The 20,073-nt window shown below is 51.3% G+C and overlaps 1 protein-coding gene across 4 annotated transcripts; it reads right to left on the bottom strand.

The window, feature by feature from the left end:
• Positions 1-439: 439 nt before the first annotated feature.
• LOC121446619 (vesicle transport protein GOT1A) lies at positions 440-18,918 on the bottom strand. 4 transcript variants are annotated; one of them, XM_041649346.1, is made up of 6 exons: positions 18,801-18,918; positions 10,782-10,873; positions 9,827-10,005; positions 8,768-8,831; positions 2,656-2,794; positions 440-820 (listed from the first exon to the last, which is right to left on the bottom strand). In XM_041649346.1, the coding sequence occupies exons 1-6, from the start codon at positions 18,823-18,825 to the stop codon at positions 519-521; spliced, it is 801 nt and encodes a 266-aa protein (XP_041505280.1). In that variant the 5' UTR covers positions 18,826-18,918; the 3' UTR covers positions 440-518. The 4 variants fall into 4 exon arrangements, with proteins under 4 accessions (XP_041505280.1, XP_041505281.1, XP_041505282.1 ...); XM_041649349.1 differs by lacking the exons at positions 440-820; positions 2,656-2,794 and adding an exon at positions 6,933-8,176; XM_041649347.1 differs by lacking the exons at positions 8,768-8,831; positions 9,827-10,005; positions 10,782-10,873; positions 18,801-18,918 and adding an exon at positions 7,745-8,137.
• Between the last annotated feature and the right edge of the window lie 1,155 nt (positions 18,919-20,073).

Genomic DNA, 20,073 nt, shown 5'->3' with positions numbered 1-20,073 from the left:
AGATCTATTTTATTTTTAATTAGTGTATGCATGCCTGTCTGTGTCTGTCTTATGGTATGTGCGTATGCGGGTAGATGCCCAAGAGGTAGGAAGAAGGCTTTGGATCCCTTGAAGCTGGAGTTGCAGGTGGCTGTGTTGCAGGTGCGTTGGGAACCAAACACGAATCCTCTAGAAGAGCCACAAGTGCTCCTAACAGCCGAGTCATTTCTCCAGCCCCTTAGGTTTTTATTTTATATTTTCAAAGCATTGAGCTGCAACAGAGTGGGGACCAGCAGGGACCTTCCTTAACCATTAGTTTCAAAAGCCACCGACTTTGGCACTAGAGACATCTTGAAATCAACCGAGAGGCAACTGAGAGAGAAGAGAACCTGCTGTCCCATGTGCACTGCTCGCAGATGTCAGGGAGGAATCACACGCAGTGAGACAGCAGTATCGCTTTATTGCCCCAGTCCAGAAGCCTCCTGCCCCAGCCCTACATGCTGGCAGACTGGGCTCGCAATCCACCCGCCTCCCTGAGCTCAGCCCCGCGCTGCTGCCCGCGCAGCCCGCGTCGCCTGCCTCCTGCCATAGCGCAGGCCGAAGGAGTTCCAGTTGTAGGCTGACAGGTCCTTCTCGCGCTGCACCAGCACCGCTCCGCGGGGTGTCGGAATCAGGCGACTGTGAGCGGTGCACGCGGGTCGCTGGCGCCCCGCGGAGCTCTCAACCGGTGGGCATGGCGAGGTCCTACGGGCTCGCAGTCCTGTAACCCCAGATTTCCCTTCTGCGCACCGCGGGCCCTTTTCCCAGGCATTGGTGAGTTCCTGGGATCCGGACTGCTGGCCTAGAACAGAGAGCAAAGGCAGATGAGACTGGGGAGGCAAGGCTTGCTCAGACCTCTCCAATGCTGGTCCCGGGTCCTCAACCTCAGAGCTTAGCTCTGACCTCAGCGTGGAGCCAAAGTGCTGCTTGGTTAGGGTGGTTAGGCTGCATGCTCCTCCCTCCTTCAATAGCTTTGCTTTCAAGTGCTTGCCAAAATTCCCCTAAATAACTTTATTAAACGACCTCCTTTGAGGAAGCAAAGACTCTGTTCTGTCCTCTTCTGGGCTCTCTGCCTGGCTCCTCAGTGAGTGTCTGCATCTGGAGTTTGAGTGGCCCATAAACACCTGGGGCGTGGGGGAGGGAGGGGACTCCATTTATCTCTCGGAATGGGTGTAACAGTACCACGTAGTAGGGCCTCAGTAAGTGCTCATTAAATAAAAGCTAATGAAAAACCTGGGGTAACGGAAAACAAAAAGGTGGAGCCAAGGCCATTGTGACCACGCCCTCCTCACACCTGTGACCTGTGATCTGCCTGACCCTGGTTGCTGAGGACAATTGCAAACTTTCATGTACAGGATCAAGACTGAGTGTGGACCAGACTTTACCTACGTGGCCCTAGCAGGCACAGCTCTCCTAGGCGGGTGCAATGCCTTCCCTTCCTGCTGGAGGTTAACAGGGCTCACTCCAAAAACACTTCACAGACAAAGCTCATTAATTCCCCTTCCTCCCTCCCTCCCTCCCTCCCTCCCTCTCTTCCTCCCTCCCTCTCTTTCTTTGGCAGTAAAACAGGGCAAGTAGCTCAGAATACACAATAAGTCTAGTCAATTCTAGCGAGTTAGTAGCAAGGAGGCCTGGTGTGAGTGGGTGTTGGGGCTGAGGATGGCATTGAGCTTGGCTCCTCAATACCCTGGCACACTTTGGAGACGAGTGTGGCTATAGTCCAAGATTAATAATAACCATCTATGAGGCCTTTCCTACCTCCTCTGGGTAACTGGTGTGGGAGAGACCTCAGTTCCACAAACAGGATATACTGTGTGGCCAGACAGAGCCAATAGCCAATGTCCCTGTAAGCGGTGGGGCTATCATTGCCCTGGAATGACGACACCATTGGTGAAGTGTCTGGGGCCCTGTTCCCTTCGCTTTAGTTATGCACAGTGATGTCAGATTCACAGGGGTGTCCTGTGTTCCACGCCTAAGATCTGAGGTCCAGAGAGGCTGAGCAAGCTCTACTACGTAAAGAAAACAGACGACCCGGAAAAATTCAGACCCCTGACTCAGCAGCCATGCTCTTGGGGTGCCCTGGCACCTGCTGGGATTCATCAGGATTTGGCTGAATAACTTTGGGGAGCAGCCATGCTCTTGGGGCACCCTGGCATCTGCTGGGGTTCATCAGGATTTGGCTGAATACCTTTGGGGAACACTTTGCCTCTTTAGACTTCAGTTTCCTCAGCTCATCAGTTCCCCGAGTGAACTCGGAAGGTTGATAGATCTTAAGGTCTCTGTGTTGAGGCTTTTGTTTTCCACTTTTGTTTGTTTGCTGTTTTTCAATCCCCCTTAAGGTATCTGAGGTCACAGATAAAAGTAACTACACAGTCAGCTCCTTTCCGGCATCTGTCCAGAGAAGTGCTTGGTATAGAGTAGAGAGCACAGCAGGAGACGACCACCAAGGGGCTGGGTTAAGAGCTTCCTGGACCTAGATGAGCCTCCTGCACTCCCAGCAGGCTGGTCCTGGGCCAACCCCAGGTATCTGTCAAGTGCAGTAATTTAACTCATGGCAGTAGCCTGGCTACGGTATGAAAAATAGGGTAATTCTCATGTGCAATGACTCTCCTGCCCCCTCTCCTGGACCATTCGTACCTGTGGGCCCAGGGTTTGCCAGAGGTGCCACCTTTCCCAGTGGCTCCCCAAAGGTAGTGATGCAGAGGAGAAGCAGTAGCTGCCAAGAAGCCAGTGCAGTCATTCTGGCAGGAAGAGGCAGGTCCACGATGTTCAGAGGCTGAGTGAGACAGAGAGAGGCAAAAAGTCTGGGTCAGAGTTAGTCCTGTACCAGAACCCAGGTCGAAGAGAGAAACTGGGGGAGAGGGAAGCCCTGTGACCAGAGACGACCTGTGGGGGGGAGGGGATAAGCCTGAAATGAGACCACAGGGAACAGGACTGCAGGAGCGGGAAAGGAAGGACAAAAAGGAAGGGTCAGTCTTGGTGGAAGGGGTAAGCTGATGACACTGGACAATGGTGGGGTTGCTGGTCATTGGTTTGCTGGAGAGAGATGTGGAAGAAGGAGAATAAGGTGCTGTGCATGGGGTTGATCAGGGAATGGAGGTAGATGAGATCAAGTGGAGTGTGCCGTGCATGGGGGTGACCAGGGTGGGGAGGTGATCAGGGAGGGGAGGTAGATGAGATCACGCAGGAGTGTGCCCATGGGGGTGACCAGGGAAGGGGAGGTAGATGAGGTCACGCAGGAGTGTGCCCATGGGGTGACCAGGGAGGGGGAGGTAGATGAGGTTGGCAGGAGTGTGCTCTGAGGTTCAGCTATTCTCCTGGGATCCTGGGATCCAGCCCTCCTCCCCTTAGTGCTGGGATCTGTGTAAATGCGCAGCTTTTGGTGCTCGCTCCCCAGGGTACACACACCTTCCGCAATCTGGCCTTAGCCCTCCTGCTAGAACAGAAATCCAGTTCCTTATCTCTTCCAGGAAAAAACGAAGAAGGAAGGCAATCATCTTACACATTCTCAAAGCTCTCCGCAGTCTTGGAGACCATCATCAAATTGTCTTATTGCCTGCAATTCAAGCGGGAAAAGCCTTTCTCTCACCTAGCCCATCAGATGCTTCTATTCTCAGGGGCTCTGGGATGTTGTCAACTCAACTGGCCTCATCAGTTTGACTGCTGAGATAGGAGCTGTGTAGCCTGACCCTCATCCAGCCACTCTGCCTTCCTCCTCTCCTGCTCCCTACTCCACCCCACTTCTCCAGCTCCCAAGGCCAATTTTTCTTTGAAAAACTCATCAGCACTTTGAAACTGTCCAACAAATGGGATTAAGGACAAAGTGTCCAGGAGGCTGGCGGCACCACAGGTTGAACGTAGGCTTCTGTCCAAGGACAGGGGTGGGGAGTATCATTGTGACCCATTTCCGGAGTAGTTTCTCAGCACCATGTATCCTGCCACTGTGCCCCCGCCTCGGTCCCTCCACCCAGCCAAATGCAGACTCACATGGAGTGGTGGGTAAGAACCCTCACTCGGCATGGGCAACTATTTGGCACTGCACAACCAATTGGTGTGCTGTTCTATGTGGAAGACCACCTCTCCCACCCCCAGCTTCCCAAGGCTGTCTATAGTTCCTTTTAAAGTAAGGGAATATGGAAGCATCGTAACAATTCTAATCTTTACAAAGCAAAAAACGACTATGAAGTGAATGGCTATAAAGACAACACTATTTTCACATGCTTTAGGATTGTTTCCACAAAATCCGTGGACTCAGTGTCTTTCAGTGATTCCACACTGCTCTTTAAAAAGTTTGGAACTGGTCACGTATCTAAGCGTCCATGGGCTGAGCAGAACCAGGTTCTCCACCATCTGACGTCAGCTTTCTCGTGATTGCAGTCATGGGCAGTGTGCGGCTCTTGTGGTACCCTGATTTCTACTTCAGGGCCTTTGTATTATTAACCTCGTGTCTCTTCTCTACCTGTCATTGATTTTGTTTGCTTTTGTTTAGCCAATGACAGTGATAGGTTCCATGAGTTTTACCCCAAGTTAAAAAAAATAAAAAAATCCTGACTCCTAAATGCTCCAGCTTTCCCCTCATCCCATGAATCATGAGTAGGCCACGCCCATTGACTATTCACCAGGGCACCAGCTGCCTGCTCAGACAGCTACTGACTCAGTGACACCCTGAAAACCAGATACGTTCTGCAGCTGCCTTAAGGCCTGAATAGAATGTGGGGTAGAGTCCAAATCCAGTAGGCAGAGCCTTGGTTATCAGGGCCAGTGTAAGGCATTGCTGGCAACTGTCTCCTGCCTAGGGCTGTGCTAGGTGCTGGGTGCTGAGGATGCTGGCACAGAGTACCTCTGATCTCAAGTTTAGTGTAAGAAGTTGGCTCATAGGCAGCTTAGAGGAGGAGATCACTTCAAAATAACACCAGACACATGTTAAAATCCAGATGATGACAGCTGGGATGCCCAGCCTGGGGGGTCCAGGCTGCTGGTGGCACCTGAGCAAGCGTGTACCTGATGAAGCCCGATGAAGAAGACTTGCAGAAGCCACTCACCTCAGGGGATCTGCGTGGACTGGTGCCAGGGTGCTGGAATGGCACACAGGGGTGGGTATGGGGGATACAGAGCTAGAGCTCTCTAGGGAGGGAGAGGCATCCCAGGTCTATCCCAGAGAGGCCTGAGGAGGGCAGGACTGTATTAACACGCCGTATCAGACTGGTGAAAGCCTGGTGATCCTAATGTCTACCTCTCTGTCCCTGTAGTGCTCTGCCCCATCAGGGACAGTGCTTCTCATTTGTACCATGCGAGAACTCTGCCTGCCCCCGACACACCCTCACCCCACATAAACACACACACCACACATAAAGCACACACAAACACACTATGTACGACATGGGCTGGTGAGATGGCTCAGCAGATCAATGTGCTTGCTGTCAAGCTTGACGATCTGAGTTTGATCCCTTGCGCCCACAGGATGAGAGGAGAAAACCAACTCCCACAAGCTGTTCTCTTGACTTCCATATGTGCGCTATGCTCACACACAGACACAGCAAAATAAATAAGTAAAAAAATGTACAGCACACATACCCGGAATACATACCACATATCTCCCACACTCACCATACACGTCACACGCATGCACACATACGGACACCCCAGACCCTGGTAACTTTTAACTGCTTAGTCTACAGGCCACGTGTGCATGAAGTAGAACTTAACTGAAAATCAAGAAGAATAAACCTGCGCGCGCGTGAGCACACACACACACACACTCCAGGATAATTTAGCCAGCCTGGCAGTCTGGAACAATCAGAGCTCCTTGCTTTTGGCTTACTTGATGTTTCAGCTGGCCTTGGACTGAAGTCTGTTCTCCCAGACTTCCCTAGGTCAGGGCAGTCCCAAGCGCTGTCAGCAGTGTACCTACCTTGGCTGGGTTCCGGCAGGAGGGCTGGAGGGAGGAGAGCCACTTGGGTAGTTGGAACACACCGAGAGAAGCCACTGGCTCCTGGGTTTACTCTCACTGGTCCCTGGTCGCAGCCCCTTTTATGAGGTCTAGGTGGGTGACGTCTCCAGGCGCAATCCCACCTCTGCCCTCCCAGGCCCTCCTTGGGACTCCACGCCCTGCCGCCAGCTTCCGCCTCCTGGCTGTCACGTCTGGATCCGGCGACTTCCTCGCCCCCAGAAACCATCCAAGGCTGCTCTCAGAAACTCACTAATTCTTCCAGCCTCTCCATCCTCTTGAAACCCCCTCCCTTGCAGCTGGAGACTCATTCTGCCCCAAACAATGAAGAGAAAATGACGGAGGAGAGTTTACGTGAAATGTCTTATCCCTCTCTGCCCACACACACACACACACACACACACACACACACACACAAGTGAATAGGAGACACAGGCTGGAGGAGGAGGGGAAGGGCACAGCCTGACCCAGAGGCTCCTCCATGCCCACATGCTGCCCTCTCAGAGAGAAACGGGGTCAGATTGGCCTCCATCGGGGCAGTTTCTGAGCTGTGAATTGAGAGTGGGGGTGGGGCTGGACGGGGGGTCTCCTCCCCTCCTTTCCCCTTGATTACAGAGCTCCTGCATGACGCAGGATTTGACACGCATGTGATATGACATGGTCAGACGTGCTGGACAGTTATATAAGCAGTTGGCTGTCAGGAAGGAAGGAGGCTAGAGCTGGTCATAGCAGCCCATACATGGAATTCTTCCTCCTGATGGTCGAGACAGAAGGATGATAAGTTTGAAGCCTGGTCAGGCTGGGTGACAGAGTGAGATATTGTCTCAAAAAGCGGTAGCCATAGTGGCACACCCCGGCACTTGGGAGACAAAGGCAGGTGAAGCTATGAGTTTGCAAACAGCCTATTCTGCATAGTGAGATCTTGTCTCACCCCTAAATATAATAATACTACAAAAGGAAGGAAGGGAGAGGGAACATCCATTTTATACTTGATGTGGCCAAGCTGGCCTTGAGAAAGTAAGTGTGGAGAGTGGGCAGCATTTGGTGCATGGAGGGCGTGGCCAGCCTCACTGTCGGTATTTCCTGGCACCTACTCTACTACTAGGCAAATAAAGAAAGGGGCTCAGTGGGTGCTCACCATGACTCTGCCCCTGCCCTCCCGCTTTCTTCCCTTACGGATTCTGTTCTTGTTTTTTTTTTTTTAATTTTTATTTTAGACCAGGGTCTCACTGTAGCCTTGGCTGTCCTTGAACTCACAGAGATCCCTTCGATTCTGCTTCCCAAATACTAGGATTAGAGTCTGTGCCTCCAAAACCTGGTCTGCACCTTTCTTCAGTGTACATGAATCCCTTTTAAGAAGTATAGTGCGTCATATGTATAATCCCAGCACTCAGACACTTGACGCAGGATGGTCGTGAGTTCCAGGCCAATCTACAACCTTGCCTCAGAAAAACAAAACAAAGAAAAACTCCTTACCGTGAGACAAGGAACTCGCCAGAACAAGAACCAGCTCCTCTGTGGGGCTTGGTTCTCTGAAGGCAATGGCGCCATCCACCCCCAAACAGAAGGTGGTTTTGGTGCCACCTCTACCTGCTATGCCCTATGTGGAGTGGTCACCTCATGGCTGAGATGCTCTTCCTTATGCTGCGTGGGCTTAGTTCCCATTGCTCGCCTAACATTAACTGAGGCTTAACATTATAGCAGACCCTTCAAATGTTAAATAACAGCATGAAAATCACACCAGGGACAGGGTCCGACTCTTAGAGAATGCAATTACACCTTGTGGACTCGCTCGAGGTTGGAGGAGGTGCTGCAACCCGTCCTAGGCCTGGGGTGGATATTCTGAACTGGAGACATCAACCCCGAATCTCAGACACATTCACAGCTTCAGCTTGAGGATTTAATCTTCACTCCCTGCAGAAACTTAGGTTAGGGATGTTGTTTCCAGCCTCAGCTGGCTGTCAAGGACAAGATCTCAACTCCTGGAAGCCTCTTGGGAGAACTTGGGGGTTTAAGGTCAGTCACTCAGCTCCATCTTTCTTCCGGACTTGGAGATGCCCACGTGTGAGAGGAAGTAAGTCAGTGCTGAGGAGGGGATTCACGAAGATAACCCCCGTCCCCCTTCCAGCCCCTCCGCCAACAATCCAAGCTCGAGAAGTGCACCTCGCCGGTTCAGACCATTGAGCTGGAGCCTTGAAGCTTCTGCGACAGCTGTGGGAGCCAAGAATCATTATCCCAGACAAAGAGTGGGAAGCAGACTCAATATCCAGGCTATTACCCAGCCGACCTTGAGATGCGGGGCTATGATGCACTAGGCATGGAGAGTGGTGGAGGGGTGTGCCCAGCTGGCAGGCGCTCCAACATGTGGGTTCTGGCCCCCTTCCTGGATGCCTCAGTGTGGAGCCATCAGGTACTTCAGAGGCGGGTGTGGGCCCAGAGCAGGCTCTGTTCCCTGCCTGACTTGATGTCACCAGCTGTCATACATCCCCGTGGCTCAGGCTTAATCAAGTGTCCCAGAAAACACATCTTGTCTGGGTCACCTAAGTTTCTTTTCTTTGGCTGGGGAGCTGTTAATGGCCGCCTCCTCTCCACCTACACCTTAGCCACTCCAACCTCCAGGGCCCCACTTTTGATTTTATCAAGTGGAGAAGGAGCAGGGAGGGGAGGAGAGTGAAACTGGGGTGCGTGGGTCTCAGAGAGTACGGGGGGTGGGGTCTGTGGCACTTAGGATAGCACTTTAAGCAGTTCCAAGTGCTCTCTCACCCCAGACACCACTGCCAGGCCCAGGTTCCCTCTACTCACAGTGCTCAGGAAGGAGATGTTGGAAGCACTGCCCAGGAATCCAAAGGCCACAGGGAAAAAGCTCCTAGGAACAGAAGAGAGGACAGGGGTCAGTGGTGGCCCAGGAGGGGAGGAGGAGCATAGCAAGACTGACATCTCTTACTCAAAGGCTCAGACTTTGGCTCCTGGGAGAGCAGCCACTGGGCCCTGGGGAAAGACCTGTCCTGGGCTCTGTTGAAAGCAGCAGCAGAATAAGTGACTGAGAATCGCGGGCTGAGCTCGGGTGTCTTAAGTAGTACTAGTACCTACGTCATAGGCCTCACATAAAGCCAAGCTGAAAGGGCACACATCTTTGTGACCTCCTCTCCTGATGATTATCCTGGCCCGATGCCCTCTCTTTGCTAGATGGGTAGGGAGCAAATGCACCGAGTCACTGAGCCCCTGGCATGGAAGGAGGCCGGAGTTTGTGTCTGTGGGGGCACAGCCTTGTGCCTCAGCATCCCCTTGCTGAAGCTACTTTTGCCTTTTGTAGGGCTTGGAGGCAGTCAGGTTGGGGAGTGAACCCCCAAGGTCCTGGGTGAGTGAGGAGATTAGAGATTTGAATTTTGTTGGGGTCCAAAGCCCCAACATAAACTACTTTTCCCTCTCTGGATTGGCCTTGGAGGCGTGGGAATAATTGAGACACAGTTCACACAGCCATATTGGAAGGGAGTCTCAGGGTTCATTCATTCCTGAAGATCACCCGCATTTATTATCCAAACACCTTTTATCCCCCAAGGTAAGCTAAGGTAGAAGTTCATTAACATGGTCTTTCCAGGAATATCAGGACTATAGTCACGGGAGCAGCTTGGCATTCACACTTCTTCTCAGGCGATCTATATAATTACAAAAGAGGAGCAGGACATCCTGAGCTCTTGTTAGGTAGCCACAGCCTGTCTAGAGGGTACGTGATTGCTTTGGCTTCCAACGATGGCCAGAGAACTTGGCTGTCAAACCATGTAGAAATAGGGGCCTACAGAATTGACCTGGCCACTTCTCCCTAAACCATAATATACTAAGGCAGAGGGGGCTGGTACTCACTTGAAGAGGTTAACAAATCCATAGGCCTCCAGGAGCATGCCCAGAAGGGGCCAGCGCAGCAACACGATGGCTACACCCCCCAGGAAGAAGGTGGTCCCCTTGAGCTTGTGTCGTTGGAAGAAGAAGGAAAACGTCCTCCTCAGGCCGATGATGAGGGAGAGGCCAGTCAGGAACAGCAGCTGCAGGCCCAGGGAAGAAGTGAGGACAGAGAGGTGGTGTGTGTGTGTGTGTGTGTGTGTGTGTGTGTGTGTGTGACCCAGTAGCGGGGCAGAATCCCAGAACTGGAAAGGGCTCTGGTTAGTAGGGCATAGAAATGCCATGAGGCAGAGGGATGGACTTGAAGGCCTTTTATTCCCACCCAGTTCCTCAGCTCCAAGCTCTTCCTCATATAGAGGCTGTTGTGGAATGGAATCTTCCCCCTTTAACAGAGGAGAAGTTGGTACCCAAAGTCTCTGAAGGGTCCCCACTCTGTGGTTCTGCCAGAACCTTCAGCATGGTTTCCAGTGCTCCGTTCACGGGGGCCCAGGCTCCCATATAATACAGCTTTTTTTCTAGAATGTTCCCTGCCCACCCACACCTCCGCCATGCCTTTTCTTTCAGTGTTCCAACCACTCATGAGAACTTTAGTCTCCATTTCCTTCCCAGTTATCTTTTGTCTACTCCTTTCTCTCAGCCCCTGTTTCATAACCAAGTTTTTATCTTACTCTGGCTTTCCCCCACTGCTCCTGCTGCCCTGGAGGTGTCCTTAGATTCAGGGAATCAGGGGTGGTCAGGGGGTCTAATTCATCACGGGGGAGCTTGGTGTAACCGTCTCAGGTTCTCCATGCCCACAGGCCCTACTGTTGCTCTCCCTACCCCCCAAGTCCTCATCCACCCTAAATAGCTATGACCTGAACGAACTTGGGACCGACTCTCCTGGCCACCCAGCAAAGGCACCTAGTATTGGGGGACTCACGTTTCCGAAAGCCAGGAGTACGGAGTCAAAGTACAGGAGTATCCCGAAAAGGATGAAGAAGACACCGAAGCCGGTGACGCCCACACCAATCTCTGCAGGAAGCAAGGAGAGCTCTCAGGGGAAGGCTGGCCAGGGGCAGGAAGCTAAGCAGGAGCTACTGGGTTCCTGGGAAGCTTTTTGTCAATGCTGCTTCTTCCTGACCACATAGCACACTGTCTTCAGGATTGAGCCTCCGCTGAACACAATCACCTGCCTATTCTTTGCTACAGGTAGTGCTCAGGAACCATACCCAGTGAGGAGAGAGAAGGCTGGAGGCTCAAGACCCTGGATGGCTCCTGGATCCCTCCCCTCTGTGCCTTCTCCTCCCTCCTCGGCCCTCAGTGCTGACCTGCCATAGGGAAATAGAAGCCATTAGTTGGGAATACGCTCACCCTCCTGCAGCAGTGACCTGCCCACCCCCAGTCTCCTCTAGTTTCAAATCAGTATTAGCTCACAGGGTTGACTGCCACAGTGTCTCCACCCATTAGCAATGTACTGTGGGCATCACCAAAGACCACAGGGGTTAACAAAACCAATGAGCAGGAGGCAGAAGTGTGGAACAGTCTGGACACCTTGTTTGGTCAAGGGTTATACTCTGGGCGTGTGATGTGTGCTTCTGAACACTCCCTCCAGAAATAACAGACAGGACACGTGGGTTCTTTGGTCCTTCTCATCTCATATGGAAGTGTGGATTTGACTCTCTGCCACTGTCATAGGCATCAAATGACCATTCATTATGCTATTTTTTTCTTTTTAAACTACATTAACCATTGGACTGGAGAATTGGCTCAGCGGTTAAGAGAACTGGCTGCTCTTCCAGAGGGCCTGGTTCAGTTCACAGCACCTATATGGCAGCTCACCACTGTCTGCAACTCCAGTTCCAGGGTACCCAACACCCTCACAGAGACATGCAGACAGGCAGAATACCAAGGAACATAAAATAAAAGTAAAGGGGGCTGGAGAGATGGCTCAGTGGTTAAGAGCATTGCCTGCTCTTCCAGAGGTCCTGAGTTCAATTCCCGGCAACCACATGGTGGCTCACAACCATCTGGAATGAGGTCTGGTGCCCTCTTCTGGCCTGCAGACATACACACAGATAGAATGTTGTATACATAATAAATAAATATTAAAAAAAATATTCTAAAAAAATAAATAAAAGTAAAAAAATTAAACATAAAAAGTTACTTCTGTTTGAAGTACACACACACACACACATTTGAAATTCTGTTTTCAAAGCTGAGTGTGTTAATACAGGTCTGTAACATCCCAGCACTTGGGAGGTGGAGGCAGGAGGATCGTGAGTCCATGTTGTCCTTGTCTGTTTGAGATCACTGTGGGCTACAGAGCACCTTTATCAACAAACAATTTTTTTAAAAAAAATCTTTCACATCTTTTGGTTTCTACCCAGAAGTGGGATTTCTGGGTCACATGATAACTTTTCTCTCTGGTGTTTGAGAAGCTTCAGTGCTGTTTCCCAGAGTGGCTCGTTCCTTTCACTTTCCTGTCCCCAGGGTACAAGGCATCCCACATTCTCACTTTAAAAAACTTATTCCTAGTTTTATTTTTATTTATGTATATGTATGTGTGTCTGTGTGTTGTATGTTTGCATGTCATGTGTGTGGGTGCCTGCAGAGACCAGGTTTTTAGCCTCCTGGCCTAGGGGCTGGGACATGCCACTCTCCCTCCACACTGTACGATGTTTCTCCCCTAGCAGACAAGGTACCCACTCTCCAAACCATAAGATGCTTCTCCCCTAGCAGACAAGGTACCCACCCTCCACACCGTACAATGTTTCTACCCTAGGAGACAAGGCACCCACCCTCCACACTGTACGATGCTTGGCCCCTAGGTGATAAGGTATCCACCTACTACAACCATGCAGATTGGGCATGGTGGAAGACTACACCACGTTTCTTTAGTGGGAATGATAAAGATGTTTGGGATTTGTTGCAGTAGTGAGAGTTGAATACAGGGTTGTACTCCATGTGCTAGACAAGTGTTCTATACTAGGGCTACATCCAACCCGCCTCCCAGACACAGTCATGGTCTATAGCCTAGACCTGCTTGTTTGTGACAAAATCATATATATCATGTTAAAAAAATACGTTATCACCTGGGTGTGATGACACGTGCCTTTAATCCCAGCTCTTAGGAGGCAGAGGCAGGCGCATCTCTGTGAATTATAGGGTGGCCTACAGAGTGAGTTCAAGGACAGCCAGGGCTACACAGAGAGACTCTGCCTGAAAACAGCAGCAATAACAACAACAGAAATCTGTTATCTCCTTACACTGGTCTATGACTGTCCTATGACTCCAATCTCATAGGACGCCCTTCCTCCTACGTGGAGACATGATATGAGTGTGGTTTTGCTCTTTGTTTTGTTCTGTTAAAACACCTGTTTTTCTGTCCTGTGCACCCTTAAGAATGAACTCGGGTTTGTTTGTCTATTTGTTTTTTAAAGAACGTAAGTTTCTCAGGTTTGCTTTGTATGTCTTTCTGAGGAGGATAGCAGAGCCTGGCTCTCCAGTCCACACATTCCTGACCTTGAGTCACTGCTGCTTGCTTCATAGAGAAACAGGAACTTGAGTCAGGAGGCCAGGAGAGGCTTTCAGACACGGAGCCATCCTCATGAAAGTGGAGGCCAGGAGTGGAGGGATTGATTAGGCTAACCAGCCACAGCTGTAACCTCCTGCCCCGCCCACTGGGTGTTCCAGATGTGTGCTGGTGTCATCAGAGGTACCCAAGACCATTCTAGGGCCCTGTCAAGATTCTGAGAACCAATATGAGGAAACTCCCTGTGGCAAGCATCCGGAAGTGTGAAAGACTGTGACCCAGGCCGGGTGGTGGTGGCGCACACCTTTAATCCCAGCACTTGGGAGGCAGAGGTAGGCGGATCTCTGTGAGTTCGAGACCAGCCTGGTCTACAAGAGCTAGTTCCAGGACAGGCTCCAAAACCACAGAGAAACCCTGTCTCGATAAAACAAAACAAAACAAAACAACAACAACAAAAAAAAGACTGTGACCCACAGACACGGCCAGGTGAGAATTTATGCCCTGCTCAGGGGTGTGTGTCTGCACCCCCGAACTCAGGAGGTGAGTTCAAGATCAGCTTGGGCTGACACCAAACAAAATGTCCGATGTGGTGCGTGCTGCAATCCCAGCCTTAGGAGGCAAAGGCGGGATAGTTACTTCAGGTCCGAGACCAGTCTGAGCTATAGAGTGAAATTCTCTTTCAAAAAACCTAAACCAACCAACCAATCTCTCTGTCTTCTTATATACATATTACAAATACTTAGGAGAGTTCCCCTGCCTCAGCCTCCCCAGTGCTGGGATTACAGGTGTCTTCCACTGAGTGCGGCTCTTTTTTTTTTTTTTTGTTAGACATCTTTTCTAACAGTGGTTTGAGCCTTGCTCTCTGGTTTGTCCTGTGCCCTTTTTTCACAGGTTGATGCCATTCCAGAACTTTTCTCTGCTGAAATCAGCCTTTTTTATAGGCCGTATTTAGTTGTTTCTGGCAGTCAGCATCACACACAAGCTCACAGACAAGTTAGGAGATGTTTCTCATACACAGCTTCAAAACGTCTTCCATCCTTTGCTTCTCCTGTAGTTCAGCGACTCAGTCATATCTGGGGAGGGGGACTTGCACCTGAAGTTCCTTTCAGGACAGCAGCCTGGCAGAGGAAGCGGTGGGTTTGGGTACGCCGTGTCACACAGATAGGCAGGAACAGCAGACTTGCTGGTAGATGTCCCGTAATCCAGACAGAGGTAGCAGTGCGCCCCCTGCTGCACAAGTCACAAAGCAGAAAGCAGGGAATAAGGCAAACTCTTGAGGACGGCCTGGCTCCAGGGCACCTCCAGGGCTCCAGAGACCTCCCTGGCTTCAGACCGGCCAGTTTGGAGTCTCCCTATGTTGAGCGTTATCTTGCATCTGAGTCCCAACTCTCCAGCCTTGGGTCCCTAGGTCCTGTAGTTCCCAAACTGCTGCCAGAAGGAGCCCCCAGCCTGCAGCCCTTGGGGACAGGCCAAAGCCGGGTGCCCAGGGCACTGGTTTTCAGAATGCATCAGGCAAAGCCAGCTTCAATCTCTTTTTTTTTTTTGCTGCTTGGCATTGTCGCCTGGAGCAGGTGGGTAGGTCTCTTTGGCTGAAGCTTGTGGAAGAAGTAAAACAATGTTCATTGTTTCTCAAATTCTGTATCCTTCAATTCCTGTGCTCTTCCTGCCTCCGCCTTCGGAGCAGCCAAGGCTACAAGAGGGAGGCAGCTGGTGGTCTTTCTCTCTTTTACAATCACAAAGGTGCCAAAATTTCTAACTCCTCTACTAAGACTCTTTTGTCCTCATACCACTCCTGAACCTTGTGGAGTGTCCTTCCCTTATCCTTCAGACAGACAAGATACAGATGTCAAAGCAGGAAATGAACACATATATTTCTATTCTCCAGCCCTCGAACTCCACCCAAACTTTACCTATGCGTGCCCACAACAACATTCATGGGAAGAGACTTCAGCTCGTCAACACGTGGCATCGTTAGCGTGCCTGTCTGGAATACTTCTACAGTCGGAACTCAACATGACCTTGGTCTTTGGAAGATTTAGAACAATAGTTTTGTAGCTGGTCCCTTCATAGGGTGTGTCTAAGAGTCCACTGGACTGGCAGAGCTATCTGCCAGATGATATCAGGTACACTTACAGTAGCCTGGGGTTGAGCCTGCTTCTGGCCTGATACCACTTTACTCTTTACTCTTCAGGCGACACACTGGATCCTCCTGTATGAGGACCCTGCCTCTACCCACGGGAGCACCCATCTTGGCTACCCACTCTGCCCCACAGGCTGGGGCTCTGACAGCCCACTCTAAGTACCCCTTCGCGGTTCGTCAAATGTTCGAGAGGAAGAAGGGGAGTTGAAAATAGTGATGGACAGCTGATGCTCATGCCACAGTGGGCACTGCCCATATCTTAACTTGACATAACCACCTGTGAAGGGGCTGTGGTTAACTCCACTTCACAGAACTGAATCCTGAGGATTCACAGGAACACTGCCCGCCCAGGCCTGGATACAGCTGAGGCTTTGAAAAGTGACATTAACCTCTTCTGCATAAAGTGTTCATGCTTTGGCCATTAATAACCTTCAGGTAACCAAATCTCCAAGCAGGTGTCAGTCCTTGGCAGCGAGAGGCAGGCCACTCCTTGGTGGAAAGCGCCTCTCCTGGCTTCCAGGATACGTCCTGATTTTCTTCCAGCTGTCTAGCTGTCTCCCCACTCCAGGGCTCCCCCACCCCGTTTGCCAGCACCTACTTTCTTTCTTTTATGATCTCACTCCCTCAGGGTTTGGGCCCAGCTCCGGTCTCTCCTCACTCTGTTTCCACGCGCCTGCCCGTGTTTTCAAATGCCGCGTGTGTGCCAACAATGCCTACATTTATCTCTCCTGCCCAGCACTCAGCAGATCCCGCTGCTGGCTTGGCTGCTGGCTTGTTTTCCTTGCTGGCACTCAGCATGCCTCTGGTCCCAAGCTGTGATCAGCCTCCCTTTCTTTATCCTCACCTCCTGTGAAAAGCGGCTCCACTGCCACCGGCTGCCAAGCCACTTGAGGCGCCTGCCACCCTCCCTGTCTAATCCACTTTTAAGTCTTAGGCGGCTGCTTCCAGAAACATCCGAAAACTGCCATGCTTCTCCCTCGTTATGTCACCCCTAGCCACCTCTTCTCTCTCCTGGACACCCCACCCCCACCCCCTGCATGGTCTTCCTTAGTCTCCTGTTTCCTGCTTGCCACCATTCCCATCCCCAGTGCTCCTTCACCCAATGCTCAAGGATTGAAAACATACCAGCTGATCATAGAGCACCCTGGTCATTCCACCCACTTGGAATGAAGCGGGGACCCTTTCCTATACGTGCCTTACAGATCCTATGGGGGGAGGGGTCAAGCTTCTCCTTCTACCTTCTCTCAAACCCACACACTCCTCTTACACCATCGCCTTTGACTTCCGAAGATGCCCGTAGTTTCCTGCCCCAGGACCTTTGTAGATGAGGATTCTTTGTGTGGCACACTCTCCTCACGCTTCTAAATGCCAGCTCCTCGGGGAAACCTGTCCTAGCCTGTGCTCTGACATCAATCTAGTTCTGCCATTTCTCCCTCTCACAGGACTAAGTATCATTCTTAGGACTTGTCACAGCCGGATGCGAGCATACTGTCACACTGGAAGGCTGATGAGCCCGTCAGCATGCCCCTGTCTCAGGACTCCGGATTCGTCATCCTTTCTCCCCCTTTTGATTCACTGGGTTGCAAGGTGGGAATGCTGGGGGAGTGGTTTGGGTGAGCTTTGGTGTGATATGGAGACAGTTTGATTGTCACAAGGGAGTGGAGGTTTGGCTACTGTCACCTGGTGGGTGGCCAGAGGTACGGCTAAAAATTCCTTAGTGCCCAGGGCAGTTTCCCACAACAGTAACGGCTGCATCCAAAGGCTCAGGGAGTGGGGAGGCTGAGAGGCTCTGCCCCAAGGATCGGGGACTCCTATGGCTTTAAGCAGCAACTATATACATGTTGTTGATTTCTCTGTCTGGACAAGTCTCTCTATTGAAGTTCATGCCCTCTCATCCCTGCCTGGATATCTGAGATATCTGAGACAAACATACCCAGCCTATTCAAATCTGGCTCCTGCTTCCCACTTACGGATCCACTTTCCAGTCTGCTCCCCAGGTACCGGGGAGGTATCCTTGACTCTTCATCACTTCATGTCTCACATTCCATCTTCCAGCAAATTCTTCCAGTCACACAGGACCACCTCCTATGTCTGCACTGCCACACCCTGCCTCCTTCCTTCTCTCACCTCAGAACCTCCTCTTCTCTGCTATCCTACCCTCTACAGTCTAGTCTCGAGAATTCCAGCAACCAGAGCGAGCTTCTAAAACGCCGAGAGGCCACACCTCTCGCATAGAGCTCACCACAAACCTTCCCATCTCTACAGTGGTCCACCTTGGGCTGCCTTTCGGGGACTTCCCTTACCCAAGCTCTTAACCTTCCACCTGTGAAGTCTCAGTCACACCAGCCTCTTGCTGGACCTCACACACCACAGATTTTATGCCTCAGGACCTTTGTGCTGGCTGCTCCCTCTTCCTGGTACAGATGGCTGCACAGACTACCTTCTCACTTCCTGTAGTCCTCTGAGTTAGGGCCTTTTCCAGCAAAGCCTTCCCTGGTCAGTGGAAATGAATCCCCCAACACACACACACACACACACACACACACACACACACACAAACACATACGCTCTTCAAACTCCATGGTTCCTTTACTCTGTTTTGCTTAAGGATGGAAGGGGGTTCTTATTACCATCTGACCTACTACACAGTCACTTCTTCAAGAGCTAATGGCCGGCCTTCCCTTGCTATCAGGTAAACTGGAGTCCCGCTTGCCTTACTCTTAGTAGTTTATTCTGTGTTGGCACAGTACTTGGCATACATTAGACAGTTACCATAGGGTCACTGCAGAGCGAGTAGGCTCAGAGGCCAAGCAACTCACCCAGCGACACCTACATCTCTGTCCTCCCTGTGGCTGAGCCACTCTTCCCAGGCAGTGGGCTGCCACATCCCTGCTCCCCTAAAGAAGTGGGGATGCATGGAGTGAGGACCACAGACTAGGGCCACAGGAGACCTTGAGGGTTTGAGGAGATGTCTGATTGAGCAGAGGTACCCTCGTTTTCAGAACCGTGGGTGATAGGGACTCAGCCTGCCGTGTGAACTTGGCCTCTAATGGCCTGAGTTCCTGGCTGGCCTCACCCTCTACAAGGCAGGGGTCACACTCGCCCTGACCCTGCTGCATTGAAGATGCCAACAGAGCAGCTTCCAACTGCTGGTTCCAAAGGTCACATTTCTAGGTCGCAGAGGAAGAGCCGGGTTGGGAAGAACACGTGTGCACTCACCCTAGCAGGGACCCCCCTCTACAGCCCCACAAGCCTCCCCTCCCGCCCCTCCCCTCCCCTCCACTCACTCTGCCAGTCGGTGATGGAGATCATGCTTCAGTCCACTGGGGGCCTTCCTGATCAGCTTGCTAGGAGTGAGCCCGGAGGACCGATCCTGGGCATGTTCCTGGGAAGCTGACCCTTGGCAACAGTGAAGGAATCTCTGGTAAATCATTAACTCCCATCATTCCACGTTCCCCACACACAAATGGCTGCTTAAAGACACAGGCCTATTTGGAAACTACCATTCACAAGGCCCTTTCTGGCCCACCTCCTCCGAACAACTTGGTCTGGATATGGAAAGGCAAGGGTCTGGGCACGCCTGCGTTTTCTCACCTGTTTTGGTAGAGAGTATGGGAAGAGTTGGGATGGTGCCCCACCCTTTACCCTTTTGCTTTTTTTCAGACAGGGTCTCTACAAGCTAGTCTGGATCTCACTATGTAGACCAGGCTGGCCCTGAATTCATGAAGATCTGCTTGCCTCTGCTTCTCCAGTGCTGAGATTAAGGTCATGTGTCATGTGCCGCCACATCCAGCCTGGCTCATCTCTTTGAAAATGTGCTGATCATTGTTTCTTTTTTGTTTTTGTTTTTGGCTTTGTGCTAGTACACATGAGAAATGCTATGGGCCCAGACTCACTGATTAAAACCTGTAGCACACCTAAGGAGAGTCAGGTTCATATAAACCAAGGATGTAGGCGCCACACGGAGTTAGGCAGCAAGACTCCAACTTCCTTTCCCCAGCGGAGTCCTGATGGGATGGTGAGGTCAAGCTGGTGGCGAGCTGGTCTTAGGAGAAGACTGAACAGTGAGGGAACCTCTGCGGTTCACTCAGCAGTTGGGTATGCGTGGGCACATTCTTCCTTGCTCTGTGAGCCTGAGGAAGAGGTAGATGGGGGCCTCAAGGGCTAGGTCAGCAGTTAAGAACACTTGCTGCTCCTGAAGGGAACCGAGTTTGGCTCGCAGCTTTACATAGTGGCTTACAGTCGCCTGTAGTCCCTGTTCCGGGGGACCCAAGTCTCGATCTTGGTCTCAGCAGGCACCAGGCCTGCATGCAGTACACATGCATATATACAGGCAAATGCTTATACACATCAAATACATTTTAAAACGAGAGAAGAAACAGATGGTTTCTGATGACCTTCCCCCATTTTAGAGGGAACCGTAATCAGTTCCTCTTTATAATGTGTCCCTGATCCCAACATGAAGCTCCCAGATGACATGATTGACATCCAAATACTATCTGAAAACTCAAAGCCGTGCCAGAAAGGAACACAGACTCATTATGAGACGTGGTGCCTCTC

This window comes from Microtus oregoni, unplaced genomic scaffold (genome assembly GCF_018167655.1).
Source record: "Microtus oregoni isolate MIOR12 unplaced genomic scaffold, Mior012 000003F_ref0000135, whole genome shotgun sequence".
Classification (NCBI taxonomy): domain Eukaryota; kingdom Metazoa; phylum Chordata; class Mammalia; order Rodentia; family Cricetidae; genus Microtus; species Microtus oregoni.
Note: the sequence above shows the minus strand (reverse complement) of the source record. Positions and strands in the feature narration are given on the sequence as shown.